The sequence below is a fragment of the Neophocaena asiaeorientalis genome, unplaced genomic scaffold (assembly GCF_003031525.2).
Source record: "Neophocaena asiaeorientalis asiaeorientalis breed wild unplaced genomic scaffold, Neophocaena_asiaeorientalis_V1.1 scaffold653, whole genome shotgun sequence".
NCBI lineage: Eukaryota > Metazoa > Chordata > Mammalia > Artiodactyla > Phocoenidae > Neophocaena > Neophocaena asiaeorientalis.
The window spans coordinates 576,285-598,726 of NW_020174928.1; the positions used below are offsets into that span (position 1 = coordinate 576,285).

General features: G+C 34.5%; 1 protein-coding gene across 1 annotated transcript in view; it reads left to right on the forward strand.

The window, feature by feature from the left end:
• Positions 1 to 22,442, forward strand: part of CEP290 (centrosomal protein 290) — a 99,514-nt gene that overhangs the window by 66,782 nt on the left and 10,290 nt on the right. The window contains exons 38-48 of the mRNA XM_024761377.1: positions 1,915 to 2,128; positions 3,078 to 3,215; positions 5,142 to 5,363; positions 5,713 to 5,835; positions 9,772 to 9,917; positions 10,250 to 10,405; positions 12,981 to 13,104; positions 17,498 to 17,632; positions 19,010 to 19,096; positions 19,784 to 19,948; positions 20,465 to 20,587. Coding sequence (XP_024617145.1) covers positions 1,915 to 2,128; positions 3,078 to 3,215; positions 5,142 to 5,363; positions 5,713 to 5,835; positions 9,772 to 9,917; positions 10,250 to 10,405; positions 12,981 to 13,104; positions 17,498 to 17,632; positions 19,010 to 19,096; positions 19,784 to 19,948; positions 20,465 to 20,587 — 1,633 coding nt within the window. The remainder of the gene's footprint in view (positions 1 to 1,914; positions 2,129 to 3,077; positions 3,216 to 5,141; positions 5,364 to 5,712; positions 5,836 to 9,771; positions 9,918 to 10,249; positions 10,406 to 12,980; positions 13,105 to 17,497; positions 17,633 to 19,009; positions 19,097 to 19,783; positions 19,949 to 20,464; positions 20,588 to 22,442) is intronic.

Sequence of the window (22,442 nt, forward strand, 5' to 3'; positions counted from 1 at the left end):
ATCTTTTTTATTAACCACAGTGACGGTAGAGGGCTCACAGCATTCTCTATATTAGAGATTCTAAACATTGTTCAACCATTTATCAGAATGTGTATTTTAAAACTAAAATAGGTTTATATTTAGGTATTTTGTAATCATTGTAGAACTATCTCTCTGAGGCTCAGTTTCGTATCTGAAAAAAATAAGAAAGCTAACTACTTGACTTATAATTCCATTCCATCTCTGAAGCCCTTATTAGAACCTTTGCTTCTTTTTTTCATTTATCCAAGATGCTTCTGACAAAACTAACACTATTTGTGCTTAAGAAGCTGCTACTTTAAATAAGTTATTCTCTAAGAGAAAAGAGAATTAGCAATAGCATATGGTATATTTTCAATCTGATTTTCCCCATTCTGTTAAATTTTATACATGAGATGCTATTTTTGATATAGTAAGTTTCTGTCATATTTTAGAGCATAAAATTTCTTGCATTTTTTTAATGTTTTTTTTAATTTCTTGCATTTTGAATCTAATTCCTGGATGTAGAAAATAATCATTTTTTTGACATTACCTTGTATATATAATTTTTTGCCACATGAAATACTTGAAGTTGTTGTTTTGTACCTTACCATGTCATTTTAGCCTAAAATTATACTTCTATTCTCTGTGTGCACATTGGCATACATATTTTAATGTGTCTTAAGAAATTATAGTTCTTTGTCATTTTTTTAGTGAAACCTTGTATTTTTACACTTTGATGATTATTTAAAGTGACTTAAGTTTTTGCTGTAAGCAACAAGTCTCAGAGTGTTTAATACCTGTTCGTGGTTTAACAGACCTTCCTCTCACTGATCAAAGTTTAATCATTTGAATCTCCATATTGGTGACCTTATTAATGCAGTGTCTATATAAGCACAGTGAACTGGATATAATTCAGTTTATAAGGGTAATTAATACTGACTGGGCAGTAGGATTAATTGAATTAACTAAGTCTTTTGATAGTATCTACTTCTATATAGTATACAGCTATAGAGTTATAGATACAATACTAGTGACTTTAGAACCATAATACATGTGATTTCTGTGAAGGTTTATATTTTGTCTTTGTAACATGTTGTTATAGGGCAGTGGTTCTCAAGCGGAAGTAATTTTGCTCTCCTCTCCCCGCTCCAGGGACATTTATTATTGCCTGTAGACATTTTTGATGAACAACTAGGAGGTACTACTGGCATCTGGTTGGTAGAAGCAAGGAATGCTGCTAAATATGTTTTAAAATGCATAGGACAGGGCTTCCCTGGTGGCGCAGTGGTTGAGAGTCCACCTGCCGATGCAGGGGACACGGGTTCATACCCCAGTCCGTGAAGATCCCACATGCCGCGGAGCGGCTGGGCCCGTGAGCCATGGCTGCTGAGCCTGCGCGTCCAGAGCCTGTGCTCCACAACGGGAGAGGCCACAACAGTGAGAGGCCCGTGTACCGCAAAAAATAAAATAAAATAAAATAAAATAACATAAAATAAAATAAAATAAAATGCATAGGACAGTAACCCCCACCCCAATAAAGAATTATCTAGTCAGAAATGTCAATAGTGCCATGGTTGAGAAATCCCTGATACAAAGGAAGCAGTCACATCTCGCAGGAACCATAATATTTAAAGTGTTATTTTGTTCATTCTCTATATTATTTCATCTAGAGCCACAAATTACTTGATGCAATTGCTGCAAAAAATAGTAGAAACTGGAAGAAAAAACTCTATTTTATGTTAAGTTTAAGAGTAGTTAAGTAGAATAAAGAATTGTTCATCTTTTGGATTTGGATCAAACCTTAGATTTTAAGGATGCTGAGGACCAAACATTTGTTCTTTGTAAAATTTGTGTCAATCAAGTTGTTAATTGCAGCAACTACTCTATTAAGTACATATGTTTGCTTTATATTAGGCTCCAAGAAAATCATGCAGATGAAGTGAAACAAATAAAAGCACAAGTAGAGGATTTGAGGTGTCTTCTGGCCCAGTCACAAAAAGAGTCGCAGAGTTTAAAATCTGAACTTCAGGCTCAAAAAGAAGCAAATTCAAGAGCTCCAACAACTACAATGAGGAATCTAGTAGAAAGGCTGAAGAGCCAATTAGCCTTGAAAGAGAAACAACAAAAAGTAAGTAACAATAGAAAATTATCAATATTTAAGAAAAACATGTGGTAGATTGCTTTTACAAAAGATTTGTAGAAGATGATAGCATGTATCTCTCTCGTAATAAAAAGTATAAGCCTTATCTTGAACAGGGTTGGGTCTTTATAATTCTTTTAAATAGCTTTATAGATAGGTGTTGTTTTTAAGTTCAGATATAGTCTAATTTATCTTTTTATGTTTTCAACCTGATTTGTGGGTTAGCTGTAGGAAATAAAGGGAAATCTTCATTACATTATTTATTTTCTCTCCTTTCCTATTAGGATTGTATGTTACTGAGGCTATTTTGAACAATTTGAATAATTGAAAAATTTTAAGTAACTCTGGGGATTAAGAGGGAGTTAGGATAAGAGGAGGAAAGGTTGAAGAAGGAGACGCAGAGATAGTGTTATGAAAAGGAGTTGGTCAGTGGATTAACAGATTTATTAGTTTTTTTATTTATCTCATTTTATACACTTAACTGTTTTAGAAGGTGCTGCTGTTTTTCTGTGCTAGCTCATGAAATTTATTGGCAAATTTTAAGTCTTCTAATCTTGTAACTTTCCTTGTCTACTTACATTCAATTAATTTCACATGGAAGTATGTACTAAGTGAGTAATTTAAATAAATATTTCAACTTGGAAGTTTGAAAACAAAACATGCCTGGGTTTTGTAGTACAGATTGCTTGATTCGATGCTGGGTTCTCACAATTATTATTATCAAGATTTTGAATTCACACTCAATTTGGAGAGAATTGAATTCACTTACTAAAGGAAATTCATTTGAAAAAGTTGGGTTGTTAGTTTGTGAATTCTGTTTGATTAAACACATGGTATTTTAGGAAAACAGTTTAAAGTAATAAAGCTTATGTATATTTTGTATTGCTTATATGAAATACCAATTTTTAAAAAATATTACGTATGTTGTAACTTTTAGGCCCTTAGTCGGGCACTTTTGGAACTTCGGGCAGAAATGACAGCAGCAGCTGAAGAACGTATTATTTCCACGACTTCTCAGAAAGAGGCAAATCTCAATGTTCAACAGATTGTTGATCAACATACTAAAGAGCTAAAGGTGAGTATCGACATGTGCATTAATATAACAGAATTCCTGCTAATTCCCATTGGAAGAGAATCCACTTGGATATATAGTAATTTTAATAATGAATAGGGAATTTATTCTAATGAATTATTGGTGGATATACACATGTCCACACAGTTGGGGTTTTTAAAAATAAATTCATTTATTTATTTATTTTTGACTGCTTGGGTTTTCATTGCTGTGGGCAGGCTTTCTCTAGTTGCAGTGAGCAGGGGCCACTCTTCGTCGCAGTGCGCAGACTTCTCATTGCAGTGGCTTCTCTTGTTGTGGAGCATGGGCTCTAGGTGCAAGGGCTTCAGTAGTTGTGGTGCACGGGCTTAGTTGCTCTGTGGCATGTGCGATCTTCCTAGACCAGGGATCGAACCTGTGTCCCCTGCATTGGCAGGCAGATTCTTAACCACTGCGCCACCAGGGAAATCCTACACACAGTTTTGAACACTAAGCATGTTTATTGTACTCACTGAATAGCATCTTGGGGATTAGCAAAGGATAGGCCATTATAAGCTATTTCTCCTAACAGAATTAAATTTAAGAAACATTTTTCTTAGGATTTTAAATTCTATATTGATAAGCAAGATAGGTGTACAGATTCCTTTGTTTTGTTTTATTTCTTTTGCCTTTACAGAATTTTCCATTTAGTTTTTGCTAAGTTCATAATATGAGTTAGTTAGCTTTCCCTTTTTAGCCCCTGAAATAGTTTATGGAAATCATGTGGTCCTTGACATTTAATCTACAGAGCTGCCTAACTTTAAAGCCTTTTTTTGAAGTTATTTATTATTTTTTGACAATGTATTTTATTATTTTCTTACCCAATTGTTACGTTTGGAACTGTATAAAATTTTTTCTCCAAAACATATACATTTAATGATGATTTTCAAATTTCTTCACATAAAGTTTCATATAGTATATTTTGAGTAAAATGAAAAATCTACTTTGTATATGTTTTGTTTGTAATTTTTATTTGCTCTTGGTTTATTTGTATATACCCTTCATCGCCATTAAACCATATACCCTTCATTGCCATTAAACCATGTAAGGACTGGATTTTAGTCCGATTTTTAAAATCTCTTGTGCCTATCAAGATTATTAGCATAGTTGACAGTAAAAATCCATTCAGTAATAAATTTATAAATAGGTATAGCCCTTTGATGATGTCTTCTTCAGTACCTTTCTCTTTGCCTGAAATTTCTGCTCTGAATTCTTTACATTCTTCCAGTCATTTTTCTTGAAGCCTTTTTTGACTCTCCAGGAGGGTTTGTTTGCCTCGTAACTGCACTATAATACTACTAGTTTCCTATTAGTGCTGTTGGTAATCCCTCTTGGCCTGTAATAATTTACTCAACAAGACATATAGTAAGTACCAGTATTCCCATCAATGTTACTATATGGGACAGCTAAGAACTCCTTTCTAGTGGCTTATATATACTGTCTAGTATTGTGAGCTACCCTTTTATGTCTTGTCTTTACAAAGTAGATTAGAAACTACTTAGAGTAAAAGATTTTGTTTTATACTACTCTTATGCTTCAGTGTTCAAAAAAGAAATTTCTGTGTACGTTGATATGTACTTGTTTTTCTAATAAATTAATTCAGCCATAATGAAACATTTGCTTATTTGATGAAATTTTGGTTCTAGGTGTTTGTTAAAGATGAATTGCTTTAGACAGCTTCTTCATGTTTTGTTTTTTTTTTCCCCTCAAAGTAAACTTGGTTCATTTGAAATGAAGCTAGAAAAATTTATGTAGTTTGTGGTGGTTTTTTTTGCATGTATGTGCTTAAAAATTTAGACTGAAACTTTCTTTTTAGTAAGTATTAATGGTGTACTTTCTCTATTATTGTTGCTTTTATCATTAATACTTGCTGAAGATTCATGAATTAAACCTTTCTTTATCTTGTATTAGTCACAAGTTGAAGATTTATGCGAAAAAAATTTAAAACTTAAAGAAGCTCTTAAAACAAGTAAAAACAGAGAGAACTTACTAACTGATAATTTGAATGACCTAACCAGTGAACTACAAAAAAACCAAAAAGCCTATAATAAAATGCTTAGAGAGAAAGATGGAATTGATCAAGAGAATGATGAACTGAAAAGGCAAATTAAAAGATTAACCAGTGGATTACAGGTAATTTTATATTTAATTGTGATAATGTTTTGATTTATAATATACAGGTAGTAGTTTATTCCCACTTTTTAATTCTGTCTATAATATTTGCTGAAACTAGCTTTCAAATCACTTTGATTAATGTAGTTGCTAATTCTCTCAGTGACCTTTACTGTATTTGTAGTTTCAGGGTAGCATATCTTATTAAAATACAGAAGTAGCTACTATGTTATTCTTAAATATCAATAGTGTCATTTAGAAAGCATGGTTAGCTGTAGTCTCAGAACGTTTCTACAACTGGAGTATTTGTTGTGTATTTTGTTTGATACTTTTTTATTTGTAAAATGTAAAAATACATCTTATTTTTCAGGGCAAAGCTCTGATAGATAACAAACAAAGTTTAATTGAAGAACTCCAAAAGAAAATTAAAAAGCTAGAAAGCCAACTGGAAAAAAAGGTGGATGAGGTAGAAATAAAACCTATGAAAGAAAAGGTACGTGAAGAAATGTACTGATATGTTTAAGGTAGTGATGGACTTAGTTAAATATGTAATTGAAGAACAGATAATTCATTGATCTGAGGACCTGATACATATACCATAAATGGTACTGGATAACATAGAGAAGTTTAAGACAAGTTTCAGTCCTTTAGGAATTTACAGATCAGCTTGAAGAGACACCAATAATGTAACTCTTATTCAGAAATTACTATATCATCTTCCTGACGTTACAGTACATCCCAAATCCCTTCATACCATACATACCCAGCTGTATTTATCACTTTTCTCAATATAATTGTTTATATAGATTGGTTTATATAGACCTTTGGGAAAGAAAGCTGGGCATTTTTATTCTACTATCTTGACCCACATGTGTCCTTTTTAATCCTTCAATGAACTGGACTATTATTTCAGGGTAAACAAAGTGACTTGGAGTATATTCAATATTTGCAGTGATAATCAATAACCAACCCACTCATAAATTGATTCTGTAATGTGAGAAAAATAGCTTAAAATTTTCTTACAAGTTAACTAGTAAGCTATTTTGTAATAAAAATTACTGATAGACATAACCCAAGGAAAAACTAAAACTGGCCAAAATCCACATAATTAAATATGTTGTAAATAATAAACTGGAGACAAGATATAAGTAGCATTGACAAGATCAAAAGTGACCTTGGAAATATTGGTGTTAGTAGTAATGTTTGCCCCTGAAGAAAATCTCAGTGGAGGAGCCATAGTTAGGAAGAATGTTTATTGTAACGTTTACCCAGAAAATATTCATATCTATAAGATAATTTCAATAACATGAAAGAAAATTAAGTATCTTTAATGGCACTGAATAGAAAATAGGTAATGGGATTAAAATGTTTTAGTAGGGTATGTTCTAGAAAAACATTTTCCTCATGAAAATTTATCATTGTCAGTATAATTTTGATCTAAATGTTTGCATTTATATACATGGAACCACAACATACTTGTCAGAAGCTTTGCTGGTGAAAACTGCAAGGTCAAAATGTCCTTACTCTTCAGGATTGCTTTCTTTGCTGCCTCCCTACTTGGCCTTAAGTCTAATCCTTGGGTACTAGTTCCTAACCTGATTCCTATCAAAATACCTCAGTAGCCTTGTGGCTTTGCCTAGACCTCTAACTTCTGTGCTTCAGTTTATTTCTCCTTAAAATAGAAATAATACTATTTGTAATTCCAGCTTCTCAAGATTATTTTGACATGAAATGAAATAATATATGAAAGTCTTTGTAAGCCATCAAGTCTATACCAGGGTATGATATTAGAAAAAGAGTGAGAACACAGAGAGCTACAATAATATTACAATCTATATTCAGGAATTTGATGAGACTATTCTTTCAGATTCCACAGCACTGGTCATTTCTAATTTTTTTTTTACTCAAAAAATGGTTTCATATTGAAATTTCAACACCTTTTTCTCTGTAAACAATGTTTGAGGGGCTTCCCTGGTTGCGCAGTGGTTAAAGAATCCACCTGCCAGTGCAGGAGACATGGGTTCGAGCTCTGGTCCACAAAGATCCCACATGCCACGGAGCAACTAAGCCTGTGCGCCACAACTAGTGAGGCCGTGCTCTAGAGCCTGCGTGCCACAACTACTGAAACCTGCGCACCTAGAGCCCGTGCTCCGCAACAAGAGAAGCCATGAGAAACCCACACAGTGCAACGAAGAGTAGCCCCCGCTCGCCACAGCTAGAGAAAGCCCGCACGCAGCAACGAAGACCCAACGCAGCCAAAAATAAACTAATTTAAAAATTAATTAATTAATTTAAAAATTAATTAATTAATTTAAAAAAGAAACAATGTTTGAGGCCTATCTATATAAGATAACAAAACCCACCCCCAATCCTTACGTTCCTGTGTTTCTTACACTTCTCTGCTTGTCTCTGTAGCATTTATTACTATCTGACATACTAGAAATTTACTTATCCATGTGTTCATCTTTTGGACTGTTAACTTTGATGGCAGGAACTTTGCTGGTTTTGTTTATTTTTGTATCCTCAGCCACGGGGACAGTCCCTGTCACGTAGTAGATGTTCAGTATTCGTTGGATGAATGAAAATTTTAAAATGCAATAACATTATCCTGAAATTTATGATAAGAAGCTATTGGTACAGAAAATACAAAAAGAGAACTTCTCGTCCTCTCTTCTCCTCTTTTCTCCCCCAGTCAAGATCAGACCGTTGGTGACATTTGCCTTTGTTGTTTTTCTGTTTATTTTTAAATTACTTCAGTCTTGTTTCCCTACTTCACTCCTACTTCAGAGAATAATATCAGATGGGATAGAACTGCCCAATCTCTACAGAATACACCATGCTGCAGAATTGTTTACATATACCTTTTGCCCTCAACTAATACTTACATTTCTGGAAATACACAAAATTCCTTGTATGTATTTTAGAAAAAATAGAAGTTAAAAACTATCAAACACTTACTGAAGTCTTTTACATTTTTTTAAAGGATACATGTTAGCTGAACTAGATAAATAAGGTAAAAAATTGGCCACTATGGGAGAAGATCGTTTTGATAGGGCTACTTATCTTAGTTGGGTATTTGACTTTAAACTGTGGCTTTTAATCCTTTCAGCCCCAACATTCTCTTTTATAGTAAATACAGTGTTTCATAATGTCCCCTTTACTATTCCAAATGAAATTTTTAGTTAATATAAACTACCTACGTGCATAATTTCAAAATTTCACCATAAATGCCCTAAATGAAATATGGAGAAACATAGAAGGAAAATAATTTATAAAAATAATAAACATATTAATATATTTTTCATAATTCACCATGTAAATGCTTCATAGAATACCTAATGAAATAGTCATGTGCTTCCACCTTTAGGAAACATCGATGTGAATTCAGAGCTACAAACACAGACTAATACAAATGTGGTCTGTTGGCTCCCCACATGTCACAAAGGCATTGCCATTTGTTAATTTGATTTCCAAAGTGGTAAACAGTTGTTTCTGTAGTTCTCAGCAAAATGACGTCTATAGTCTTTACTTTTATAAGACTGCTGTATTCCTAGAAAATTCAGTACATAATAAAACCATTAAAAAATTGCTTGGTGGAAAGGACATAAATTCTTAGCTCAGACAATTGTGAACAGAATTTTTAACTATATGAATGTTCAGTAGGACACTTGATATTTCTTCAGTACATGGGACTGTTCTGCATTACATAGACTTTCCTTGGACACCTTATCTCAATTATAACAAACCATAACACCTAGCCCTGAAGTATCCTAGTTCCTTCCCCCCCCCCTTTTTTTTTAAAGCACTTATCACCAGCTAACATACTTCAAAAATTTTTTTTTCTTGTTCTTTGTCTGTATTTTGCTCCCTTCCCCTAATCCAGCCAACCAACCAACCAACCAACATAAACTAGACTGTAATACCCATGACGATAAGCCTTTTTTGTCTGGTTTATTCATTGTTTCTATTCCTAGTACTTAGAGTAGTACCTGGTGCATGATTCATGCTAATAAGTAAATATCTCTTGAATAAGAGAAATAATGTGCATTGAAGATTTGAAGGAGTTGTGGCACTAGGAGATTGCTATGGGCTGACAAGATCGGGTTGGTCATTTATACATATACATTTTTTGTTGGAAGTTTACTTTAGTCATCATCCATTTGTATTAGACTCTTTTAGGAGTGTTGCTATTAGTCCAGACTGTTCCCCAGAATTTTATCTGTCAAGTTATAGAATACAGAATCTTAGACTGAAGGGCATTTTTGCTTACAGCTTGGCAGGCCTAAAGATTCTGGAAGTGACATAGCAAAATGAACCTGTTTCCATATTCTTTAGGAAGTATTGGTTTACCATTGTTCTAGTAAATTGTAATTGATCATTCTAAAAAACAATATTGGTAATTTTCTTCCTCCTTTATTATTATTTACAGAGTGCCAGAGAAGAAGTAATTAGGTGGGAAGAAGGTAAAAAATGGCAAACCAAAATAGAGGGAATTCGAAACAGGTTAAAAGAGAAAGAGGGGGAAGTCTGTATTCTAACAAAGCAATTGAATACTTTGAAGGATCTTTTTGCCAAGTGAGTTTAAATTTGATGTAAACCTAATTAATTATGTATAGTCTTTAATTGACCTGGAAGTTAGTTTTTTGATAATATGAAAAATGTTTTAGTTTTAATTATCATTTATTATCTATAGTTCAATTTTTATTTTCTTTAAAATGTGTATTAAATATATTTTAACAATTTATAAGTGTAGTTTCCTATAATTTTGAAATAAATTAGCTCATAGCAAATACAGAATGATCCAATTTTTGTATATTGGCCTTACAATAAGGAAGCTACAATTTAATAAATTGAACAAGCCAAACAGTGAATGGTATCTTTTCATGATTCTGTATTAAATCCCACAGAGCTGATAAAGAGAAACTTACTTTGCAGAGGAAACTAAAAACAACTGGCATGACTGTTGATCATGTTATGGAAGTGCGAGCATTGGAGTCAGAAAAAGAGTTAGAAGAATTAAAGAAGAGAAATCTTGACCTAGAAAATGACATATCATATATGAGGTAAGCTAATACGTGGAAATATAGAAACTGATATAATAAATGTGTGTCATCTTAAGCTTGGGTTCTGTTGATTCTTTTCCTATGTGAGTTGAGATATTCCTGCTTCTTTTTTGCCACATAAATATGGATTATATTCTTGAACTTTTGAATATTATATTCTGTGACTCTGGATCTTGGTTAAATTGTATGGAAAATGCAGGTATATTTTTGTTTTAGCAAGTCTGGATAGGTTCAGGCCCCATGTGCTAACCTGCTTTATGTGGGCTGTGGTTCCGGTATCATTTTCAAAGCTTTTACAATGCTCTTTGGCTCTGTTCTGCCTATGCAACTCCCTATTGACAGTCTGCTATGTGGGCTGTCTTCTATTCAGTTCTCAGACTCTTTAATATTCTGATTAGGATCAGATCCATGCATTCATGCTCAGGGGTGAGCCCAGAAGTTCATAAGCAACTTTATAAGGTTCCTTTCTTGAGCTCCTTTCCTTCTGTGATTGATCTCCCTGATACATTTGGTTTCTCTCGGGCTCCCCTTTCTGGTACTTCGAACCAAATCTGTTGCCCTGTTGCATCGTGCACTTCAGCTATTGTGATCTTGTCTGCAGCTAAGCCAGCAGCTGGAGGGCAGAAAGGGGACATGGCGGAGGGGGAGGGGCACTACTTTGCCTTCCCACCTTATTAATTACAGCTCTACCAATTGGAGAAGAAGATTCCTCTCCCTAAAAGTTTTGGCTCCTGTGAGTTCCCCTTGCAGCCTCTGCCACCACTGCCTTGGAATGGCCTGAGGGTTGGGACATGAGAGAATGCATAGAAGAGAAAAGTAAGAGGGATTTTTGCACTGTCTGTGAGAGTTGTTAAGCACCCTTTCTCCTTACTGGAGCTAGAACTTTAAGCCTTGCCTGTGGAGCTCTCTCCCTCTGTGCTGAGGCTCATCTTCAGGTTTCAAGCTGTGTTGTGTTCAGGTCAGGAAATACTAGAGGAAAGGAAAAGGTAAATTTACCACCTCTTTGCTGATATTTCAGATTCTCGTGTTTTGTCCCAACCTGTAAAATATTTACTTTTCAAGGTCCTTGTGAGCTTTCAACCTACGTTCCATCTCATTTCCTTCTAAGTCATTGTTTCTTAAATTCTTCAGAATTTTCCTTGATGGAGAAGAACAAAATGAAACATTTTTCTTTGTTTTGACATCTATTTATAGCTACTGTCTGGTCCTAGCTTCCCTGTTTTTCTTAGTCTAAACATATGTTCAGAATAAAACCGAATCCTTTTATTCTCCTTTGCAGTTTTCTCAAGGATCAAAATATTTTAGTTTTGAAACCTTCTAATACTTTTAGATATTTAATAGCTTTTTTAAAACATCTTTATTGGAGTATAATTACTTTACAATGGTGTGTTAGTTTCTGCTTTATAACAAAGTGAATCAGTTATACATATACATATGTTCCCATATCTCTTCCCTCTTGCGTCTCCCTCCCTCCCACCCTCCCTATCCCACCCCTCTAGGTGGTCACAAAGCGTGGAGCTGATCTCCCTGTGCTATGCGGCTGCTTCCCACTAGCTATCTATTTTACGTTTGGTAGTGTATATATGTCCATGCCATTCTCTCACTTTGTCACAGCTTACCCTTCCTCCTCCCCATATCCTCAAGTCTATTTATTCTCTAGTAGGTCTGTGTCTTTATTCCCGTCTTGCCCCTAGGTTCTTCAGAACCTTTTTTTTTTTTTCAGATTCCATATATATGTGTTAGCATACGGTATTTGTTTTTGTCTTTCTGACTTACTTCACTCTGTATGACAGACTCTAGGTCCATCCACCTCACTACAAATAACTCAATTTCGTTAATAGCTTTTTTTCTAATATGAATCTGTGGAGGCTGAAGTAATTGGAGAAGACTTTATAAAAGAGATTGAACTTGTCTTCTCAGTTCAAATGTGAATTTCCGAATTTTATGAATCAGATCTAGATTTTAAAGGTGGAAGGGACATTCTGAGAAAACAGAACCCTAGCAGAGACATAGTGGCAGGAGTGAATCTTTCATGTGTGGGTAAGAGTGGATTTATTTGCCGAAGTAAGGGAAGAGTCCTGGACAAATGTGCTGAACAGGTGTGCTTGTGCCAGATAGCGGAGGGCCTTGTAGGCCATGCAGGTGAGTAGTATAGATTGAAGAAATAGATTATTATCTGGCTCCACTAAGAACCTTATAAAATGCTTGACCATCTTGAGAAGTGCATGGATGTTATGAAATTATTATATAATGTTTTAAAAATAGTAGGTATTTTTATTCAGCTATTTTACACAATCCCCAAAATAGATGCATGTTCTTTACATATATTAATGTATTTTTTTAAAATCAAAATACCCTTTTTAATTCATAGTTTAAAGGAGGCCAGCCGTGAATCCTCTGTAGAGGATCAGTTTATAATATAGTCATGTTTTAATTTAATTTTGTAAAGTTTTCAAGTTTTGTAGAATTTAAAAGAAATACAGTGTTAAAAATATTTTTTTCTATTTTTTAATATGATAAAACAGTAAAAAGTTGGAAGTTTGAACAGTAAAGAGTCTGTGATTGTTGTTCATAGGACCCATCAGGCTCTTCCTCGAGATTCTGTTATAGAAGATTTACGTTTACAAAATAAATACCTCCAAGAAAAACTTCATGCTTTAGAAAAACAGTTTTCAAAGGATGCATATTCTAGGCCTTCAGTAAGTGCACATCTTTTCATTTTTTGTATTCTAAAGTTTAAAAGTGAAATCAACTTCTACCTTTAGCTAGCTAAAAACAGTAGATCCTTCTCATTCATATTAATGCAATAAATCCAACTTTTATTTTTACTAGGTAATGATGTATGTTAACTTCTATAATCCTTTTTACATAGTAATGGTAAACTTATGCTTCTTATGCTTTGCATAAAATGTCATTACAAATGATTTCTGGAGATTTTTAAATGTAGTTATGAGTTTTGCTGTGACAAGAACATATAGTTAGATAAAATAGGAAGGTGTGTTATAACATTACTTCCATTCAAATATGTGATACATTTCTCGTTTTTCTTTATAAAGTCTCATTAATGTAGAATTATTTGTTGTATCTTATTTTAAAACATTCATGTGTATATTTTTATTATTTTTTTTCCTTTTCTTTTCCTGTTTCTTCTCTTTCGTCTGCTTCAAGCAGAATCTGTTATGTGATGCAGCTACGCTTTCTCCTCTTGCTACCAGTGTTAATAAATACAGTCATAATATTTTTCACAAAAAGAACAATTTACACAGGAACCAAAAAAAACCCATAACAGTACTCAGAATCAAAAATAGGAAAGGAATAGATGTTAGGGGCAACTTATATCATCAGGTACCTAGGAATATTCTACAGTATTACAGTAATGAAGAAAAACACAAAGCAGAAGATATTGTAGATCCTACTGAGTTAAATAAATCTGAGTCAAGACCAAATAATAAATCACGTCCATTTAGGTCAACTAATGGTACCTTGATGGATTTTAACTCCAATTTTGAAAAGGAACCAGATTGTAAAGTTGAAAAAATTAATCAAGACTGTTGTGAAAATAATAAACAGGAATATAAAAACAAGGAAGAGAATGAGCTAGGCAAGAATGAGAAAGAAAAGGGACACATAGCGGAAGATGTGAGTCACAACCACCACATGGATCCAGAAGAATCTGCTGGGGAGGACTGTGGTTACGCCACAAGCGCTGCTGCAGTGAGGCAGTGTGCTAAGGAGGATGCACAGGCAAACTCTGAAACTGCTGTGTCAGTCCAGCCAAGAAATGAAGCGTCCCAGGTTTGAGTACATGGCAGTCCTTTATTTCTCTTGGCTGAGTTTTCTCATAGCAAGTGGTGTACATATTTGGTGCAAATGGAAACAAACTGTGTAGGATTTGTAAAGAATATGAATTGTTAATAAACTTCTCCTTAAACCCTAATATTTGACTAGTTCCTACAAAAACTTAGTGGTTGTACACTTCCCGATTCATTTTAGTACTCACTGTTTTACCATTGGAATTGGTATTGCCATTAGTACTCACTGTTTTACCAAGTATTAGATTAGATAACAGAATAACAAAAATAAGGCACTTTAGATGAGTTCGTTTTGCCTTAGAAATTCCTACTTCAGCATGCTGTAAAATCTCACTGTGAGTAAAACTTCACTACAATGAATAATATCAGTAAAAATCTGTTATGATGCTGTGTAACATTCTAACATATATAGCAAGTTCCTTTAATGGTCTTTTTGCCTTGTAACAGATGCTTTTTTATAATGAGAAAAGGAAGCTTACGTGTATTGCCTAGGTATAGTTTTCACAATACCCTGCAGAGAATTATTTCTACTTTATGTGGGAAGCTTGGAGAATAAGTAACATCTCTAGTGATCAAGAAGATGCAGAACCAGGATTTAAATGGAGGTCTGATTCTACAGTTTATGAACTTTCTACATACACACACTACTTTTGGTCAATTTATTCAACAGAATAAGAAGTTTGTTCCCAGTTGAAATCAAATAGCGTTCATTCATTCTTTCATTCCTTTCCACTTCGGATATTCCAGTCACCTAAGTCCTCATTCTCATTAGATCAGACATTTAAATTAAGAGAAAATGGATGAAAATGTCTTAATTCTTATTTCGTTTCCTTATCCAGGTACATAATGCTTCTTTTTTTCACTTGATAATAAGTAATTGAGAATTTGAGACTTCCACTGTGTGTTATCACTAACTCTCATCCACTAAGAATTTGACTTTTGGCAGTGTATACCTTTTAACAGGATTCTTCTTCTATAGAACAATTTGGAAGTCCCCCCAAAATTGATTACACAAGAATTTTATTTAACTTTTATAGAAGTTTCATTAGAATTTATTTTCCAAAAATTTGGACAATCTCAACTAATACTTTTAGTTTTGTTTTCTGAGAATAGGAAGAAAAAATGATCCACATTCACTTACACAAAGAATTGCATCCATATTTTAGTGACGAGAACTGTTGAAAAAATTCAGCAGTTCATGTAATATCATCAGATAGAATTATTCTCTTCTGTGAATGAAATTTAGTATATTTTATATTTATCAGTTAGGGGTACTTATTATCATTTATTAAATAGCTATCATAGACTGAAGAGGTGAAGTAAGGGAGACAGAAGAGCTCAGGGATAGGGAACTATAGATTTCCACGTCTGAAGAGACCTTAAAAATCATCCTGTCTAGTGCCTTCATCTGTAAGATGCAAAAACAGAGGACCCGGGGGCTTCCTTGGTGGCGCAGTGGTTGAGAGTCTGCCTGCCGATGCAGGGGACGTGGGTTCGTGCCCCGGTCCGGGAAGATCCCACATGCCGCGGAGCGGCTGGGCCCGTAAGCCGTGGCCGCTGAGTCTGCGCGTCCGGAGCCTGTGCTCCGCAATGGGAGAGGGCACAGCAGTGAGAGGCCCGCGTACTGCAAAAAAAACCCACAAAAAAACAGAGGACCTTGCAGGTGGCATGATTTGCCTAGTGTTAACCTTAATAGTAGTAGAATCAGAATGTATACTTGGGTTATCTGACAGAGAATAAGTAGGAACATATTGCTCTAGTTTACTGACACCATGAAATATGTCTGTCTTCTTTTTCTTGCCACTGTATATGTTCATATGCACACACATTCCCTCAAACAGTTAGAAATCAGGTAGATACATGCAATGTTTCTGCCAGTGTTGTGTTGTATGCCCTCAGGTCAGAATCAAAGTTCAGCCCAGAATTTCTTTACATTTCTGTATCCTATTTTCTAATTTCTTTACTTTTACTGCATTTTACCTAAGAAAACTTTTTCTTTTTTTTACTTTTTTTTTTTAACCTAATGGTGAATATGTCAGAATGTATTTAACCTAGTGCTAATTAAAAAGATGTTACAGAGCCATGTATAATAAATGTATTTATAGAATATTATACTTTAATAATAATGAAATGTGTAATATATAAGTGTATTATATAATAATATGATAATCATCATAATGTCTGTGGAGTTATTGAGTTGATCATCAATCAAGCCAATAGAGAATGGAATGGGGGAGAAAAAACTAAAGCTGTTCTGAGTGCTTTCACAAAATTATCTCATATAATGCTCTTAGCAAGTTTATGAGGGTAAGGGGTATTCTATCCACTTTATAGGAAAAAGTAACCAAGCACAGATTTCTCTTTCAAATAATCTATAGCTTAGAGTGAGAACTGAAATTGAACATAAATAATAACCCAAGGTGGATTCATGCCAAAAGAAATGCAAATAAAGTGTTACTGGATTTCAGAGGAGGGAGTGATTACTTTAGCTCAAGGAATGATGAATAGCTTTCTAAAGGAGGAGGAATTGAGGCACTTTTTGTAGGCTTGTAGATTTGTTTGCTAGGGCCACCATAACAAAACACCACGGAGTTGATGACTTAAACAAGAGAAATGTATTCTCTCACTTCTGAAAGCTGGAAGTCCAAAATCAAGATATTGGCAGAGTTGATTGCTTCTTTAGGCCGTGGGGGAAGGCTCTGTTCCAGGCCTCTCTCCTTGGCTCATAGATGGCTAGCTTCTCCCCATCTCTACAGTGTCTCCCTTCTATGTATGTCTGTATGTCCACATTTCCCTTTGGTATAAGAACATCAGACCTTGTTGAATTAAGGCCCACCCTAATGACCCTGTTTTAACTTAGTTATCTCTGAAAAGGCCCTATCCTCAAATAAGGTCATTCTGAGGTACTGAGAGTTAGGACTTCACATATGAATTTGGGGCTGGGTGGGGCTTGGGGCATGAGACAATCTGTAACAGGTAACAGTACTTTATTTTTGGATGGAAGGACCACTACAAATTTGTTTAGTCATTATGAGAGTATATATGGAGGCATTATATGTGTGGACATTATTAAATCACACTGACTTTGCTTTCTGTATTAATTACAACAGACTGATTACCTTTTCTCATGTGAGTTTGTTTGTTTGTTTATGGTTGTTTTCTCTAGAGCTCTCCAATTTTCTCATTCCTTTGAGGAAAAATGTTCCTTTTCAGCATAGTGTTTCAGCGTAGCTTTTATTTGTTACACCTTAAAAATATTCCTAACTTCATTTTCCTGAAGACTTCAGGAATAGAGTCAGATGATCATTATCAAAGAGAACAGGAGCTCCAGAGGGAAAACTTGAAGTTGTCATCTGAAAATATTGAATTAAAATTTCAGCTTGAACAAGCAAATAAAGATTTGCCAAGATTAAAGGTAAATTTAATATTCTTTATTATAGTTACGAAATCTAATGCCTTTTTCTCCCTACTTAATTGTTATGTTTACCATGTTAGCTTATGTAGAAGTCAGAAACTCATATTCATAAAATATCATGGTAGTGTTATACTTTCTACATTTGCTCATTTAACAGTTATTTGTTGAGGGCCTTTTTTGTGTGAGATACTCTTCTAGGTGTTGGTAAACAGCAATCAAAAAAATTCTCGCACTTGTAGAGCTTACATTCCAGTAAGGGGAGGCTCATAATAGGTAAGCAAGTCAATATGTAGTACGTCAGCTGATGTTAAAGTGCTAAGAAGAAAAAGCACAGTTAGTGTGAAGGGTGTGTGTGTGTGTGTGTGTGTGTGTGTGTGTGTGTGTGTGTGTTGCATAGAGGTATAGCTGACCCTTGAACTGCGAGGGTCCACTTATATGGGGATATTTTTCAGTAGTAAATACTGCTATACTACCTTTTCCGTGGTTGGTTGAACCCACGGATGCAAAGGAACTGCAGATATAGAGGACCAACTATAAGTTATACCTCCACATTGTTCAAGGGTCAACTGAATATGGGATTGCTCTTTAAAATAGGGTAGTAAGGGGAGGCTTCCTTAATAAAGTGATATTTTAGCAGAGAGCTAGGGGACAGGTAAGGAAGTAGGTCATACAGATACTAGAAAAAGAGTTCCAGGCAACAGAAATAGCAAGTTCAAATGTCATGTGTGTGGCAAGATGATGGTTGGTGTATTTAATTAACAGTTGTCACACTTTAAAATATTAGGATAGCTCTAAAAATATAGTCTTTAAATTAAAATATTTTAGGATAATTGTCTCTTTTAGAAATTTATTTTGATGTTTATAATAAGTTTATTTTTGGTTTTCCAAATCTTATCCTATTTAAGGGAGTCCTTTTCTCTTGACTGATTGTTTCATTTGTGTTTTTTAACTTAGAATATCAGCAATCTGTTAATTCCACTGGTAACAGTATAATTAAGCTATATCCTGCTTCTCTCATTCTGATTTTTACACTTAGAACCAGTGTCAGAAGATCAGTTGTCTCTTTCTCTGTACTATATGGGTAAGGTTCTACATATGTAGTCTCTGGGAGAGTTGAAATCAGGAGTTCTAAACTCAAATTTCTATTGTATACTAAGGCAATAATGCAGGAAATATTTCTTGAAATTCATATACAAAATGCTGTTATATTAATTCAGCATATGTCATGGTTCAAAATCCTCCTCATTGGTGTAAAGACCCACTTGTTTAATTCAGCTATACAGTTGAAGAGACTGGTAGGTCAGATGAATTGTTTGCCTTTCCTTTTCAATGGATATAGCTATGTTAAATTGTTACATGTTTTCTTTAATCTTCTAGAATCAGGTAAGGGATTTGAAGGAAATGTGTGAATTTCTTAAGAAAGAAAAAGCAGAAGTAGAGAGGAAACTTGGCCACGTTAGAGGGGTGAGTATGTGAGAGTATGCCATATGTTTGTTTTGGCTTCAGAAGTGATAAGCTGGAAATGAAAAAAAAAAGTTTGGATATGTCATAACAGTATTGATATGCCTTTACTAGTGCCTCTAGTTTCAATTTTATTCTGCTGCATCTATAATGTAAAACATCATTAAGCTTTCTCTGTTTCAAGTTAATGTATTTTATCATCTGTCTCATCTTACATGCTTTTTATCCCACTTGGACTCTATACCATCTCTTTTTTCATTGCATATCCCTCTACACCTTGAAAACATTTAACTTCCAGGAATCTTCCATCTGTTCATTGAGGTAACTGCTAACTGCTCCTTGGTCTGATTCTAACATTTTATAATTACTTTTTTATGATATCCATGGCAGCTTCCTAGTTATAATGCTACTATACTAATGTTCTTTCCAGTATACTAGGGTTTAAGGTGTTACTTATTAGCTGCATGACTTTAGGAATATCAAATTCTCTGAGTCTTGATTTTCTTGTATGCAAAGTAAGGGTAATTCCTCTTTCACAGGGTTATTATAACGAGTTGAAGTCGTACAAGCCTTGGCTTCAAATGTTAGGAATCAACAATGAGTTTAATAATAAACCTCTTATATTCTTGGTACTTTATGTTATACTCTCTAAAATATTTGATTAAATAAAAAGTTAACATTTTTTCCTAGTCTGGTAGAAGTGGAAAGACAATCCCAGAACTAGAAAAAACCATTGGTTTAATGAAAAAAGTAGTTGAAAAAGTCCAAAGGGAAAATGAACAGCTGAAAAAAGCATCAGGAATATTAACCAGTGAAAAAATGGCTAATATTGAAATGGAAAACGAAAAACTGAAGGTAATATTCTTAATGTGGTCATTTGTACAGAATGTTTTACTGATATAATTTTTAAAGACAATTTAAAATATAGTGTATAAAGTGGCTTTAATGGATGCAGTAGATATTTTACACATACAGAAAAAAAAATGTTGGAGACAAGGCTAAGAGTAGTTAGAGTAGCACCACTTGGTCATTTTATTATTTCCAGACCATTGCTTCTCAGTCTGGCAGCATAAAATAATTAACTGTATCTATTTTCAAAAATACATCTGCCTAAGCCCCCAATTTTGAGATTGATCAGATTATTTTGGGATTGGTCCTACCATTGGTATTGTGATTCTTTTTTAAAGTCATCAGCTCATTCTAAGCCAAGATTGGGAACCTCTACTCTAGATGACCAGTATTAAAGGGAAGAATTTAATTCTAATTATATCAAATATGGTCTCTAAAACCACCTTAAACTAAGTTTTATGAGTTTACAAGATCATCGTTTATTTCCTTGTTTTGATAATGTAGGTTTTTTTTAATTACTAGGCTGAATTAGAAAAACTCAAAGTTCATCTTGGACATCAGTTGAGCATGCACTATGAATCCAAGACCAAAGGCACAGAGAAAATTGTTGCTGAAAATGAAAGGCTTCGTAAAGAACTTAAAAAAGTATGGCTTTCATTACTGACTATACTTATTTTTATGTTAATTAACTGCTACATTTTGGGAAAACAGAATGAAAAAGTTGATGAGAGTATCTACTCAGAGTAGGTATTAAGAGATTTAGGAATTGTGCTGTTTTGTTTTGTTTTTATTTATTTATTTTTTAATTGGGGTATAGTTGCTTTACAATGTCATGTTAATTTCTGCTGTACAGTGAAGTGAAGCAGCTATATATCCCCTCTTTTTTGGATTTCCTTCCCATTTAGGTCACCACAGAGCACTGAGTAGTTACCTGTGCTATACAGCAGGTTCTCATTAGTTATCTATTTTATACATGTTAGTGTATATATGTCAATCCCAATCTCCCAATTCATCCAGGAATTGTGTTTTTATGCCCACCATCCTTTCACTATGAGGAACATTGAAAATAAAAAATTAATAAATTCAGAGGCAGTATAATGTAGAAGCCACTTAGCCAGTATTCAAATCCTAGCTTTATTACTTCTTTTTTTTTTTTTAAATAAATTTACTTATTTTTGGCTGTGTTCGGTCTTTGTTGCTGTGTGCGGGCTTTCTCTAGTTGCAGCGAGTGGGGGCTACTCTTTGTTGTGGTGCGCGGGCTTTTCATTGCGGTGGCTTCTCTTGTTGCAGAGCACAGGCTCTAGAGTGCGTGGGCTTCAGTAGATGTGGCGCGAGGGCTCAGTAGTTGTGGCTCTTGGGCTCTAGAGCGCAGGCTCAGTAGTTGTGGCTCACGGGCTTAGTTGCTCCGCGGCATGTGGGATCTTCCTGGACCAGGGCTTGAACCCGTGTCCCCTGCATAGGCAGGCGGATTCTTAACCACTGCGCCACCAGGGAAGCCTGCTTTATTACTTCTTAACTGTGGGAGCTAGGGGAATCTACTATTCCCTCTCCTATCAATTTCCTCATCTGTAAAACTGGGAATATTGAGTATATCTATTTCACAGAGCTGCTACAGGGTTTAAATGAGTTAATATTTATGCACATGTCTTAGAATAATGCTTGATGTACAGTAAAGAGTATATGTGGCTTCCCTGGTGGCGCAGTGGTTGAGAGTCCGCCTGCCGATGCAGGGGACGTGGGTACTTGACCTGGTCCGGGAAGATCCCACATGCCGCGGAGTGCCTGGGCCCGTGAGCCAAGGCCGCTGAGCCTGCGCGTTCGGAGCCTGTGCTCCGCAATGGGAGAGGGCACAGCAGAGAGGCCAGCGTACTGCAAAAAAAAAAAAAAAAAAGAGTATATGAAAGTATTTTGTTAAACAGTAAGATTCCTTTCTATTTAAGTGGCAAAATATACTCCTTGCCCCAGAAAAATAGGTGTTGTTATTTATATGGATGATCCAGTGAATAAATTGCAATTAATATTTTTAAACTAGTTACAGTGGTATATGAATGTATTGTGAGGCCAGAGTGATACTGTGCTATGAATGTGGATGTTTAATAGTGGAAATAATCTGTGGTAATTACACATAGTTTATACTTACAGTTATGTCTCTCAGGTACTAAAAAGTCAAAACATCTTTTAAAAATCTAAAGACATTTCCCCCACGGCATTTTAAAACAACTTGAAATCTAATCCCATTAACTAATTAACTAGATATATGTACCTTATGAATTTATTTAAATACTTAGAAAAATTGTGTTTGGGTAATGGTATTGAAATTAAAATACTCAGTGAATGATGAAAAAAATCTAAAGACATAAACTATCCCATTTTCTCTAACTATTACAAATATGACAAATTTAAAGTAACCACTAGAGTAAAATATTGTAAATGTATTTTTCTAACCTCATTTACGTGATCTGTTCTAATTATTATGGCCATATTGCTGTTTTAGAGTAAA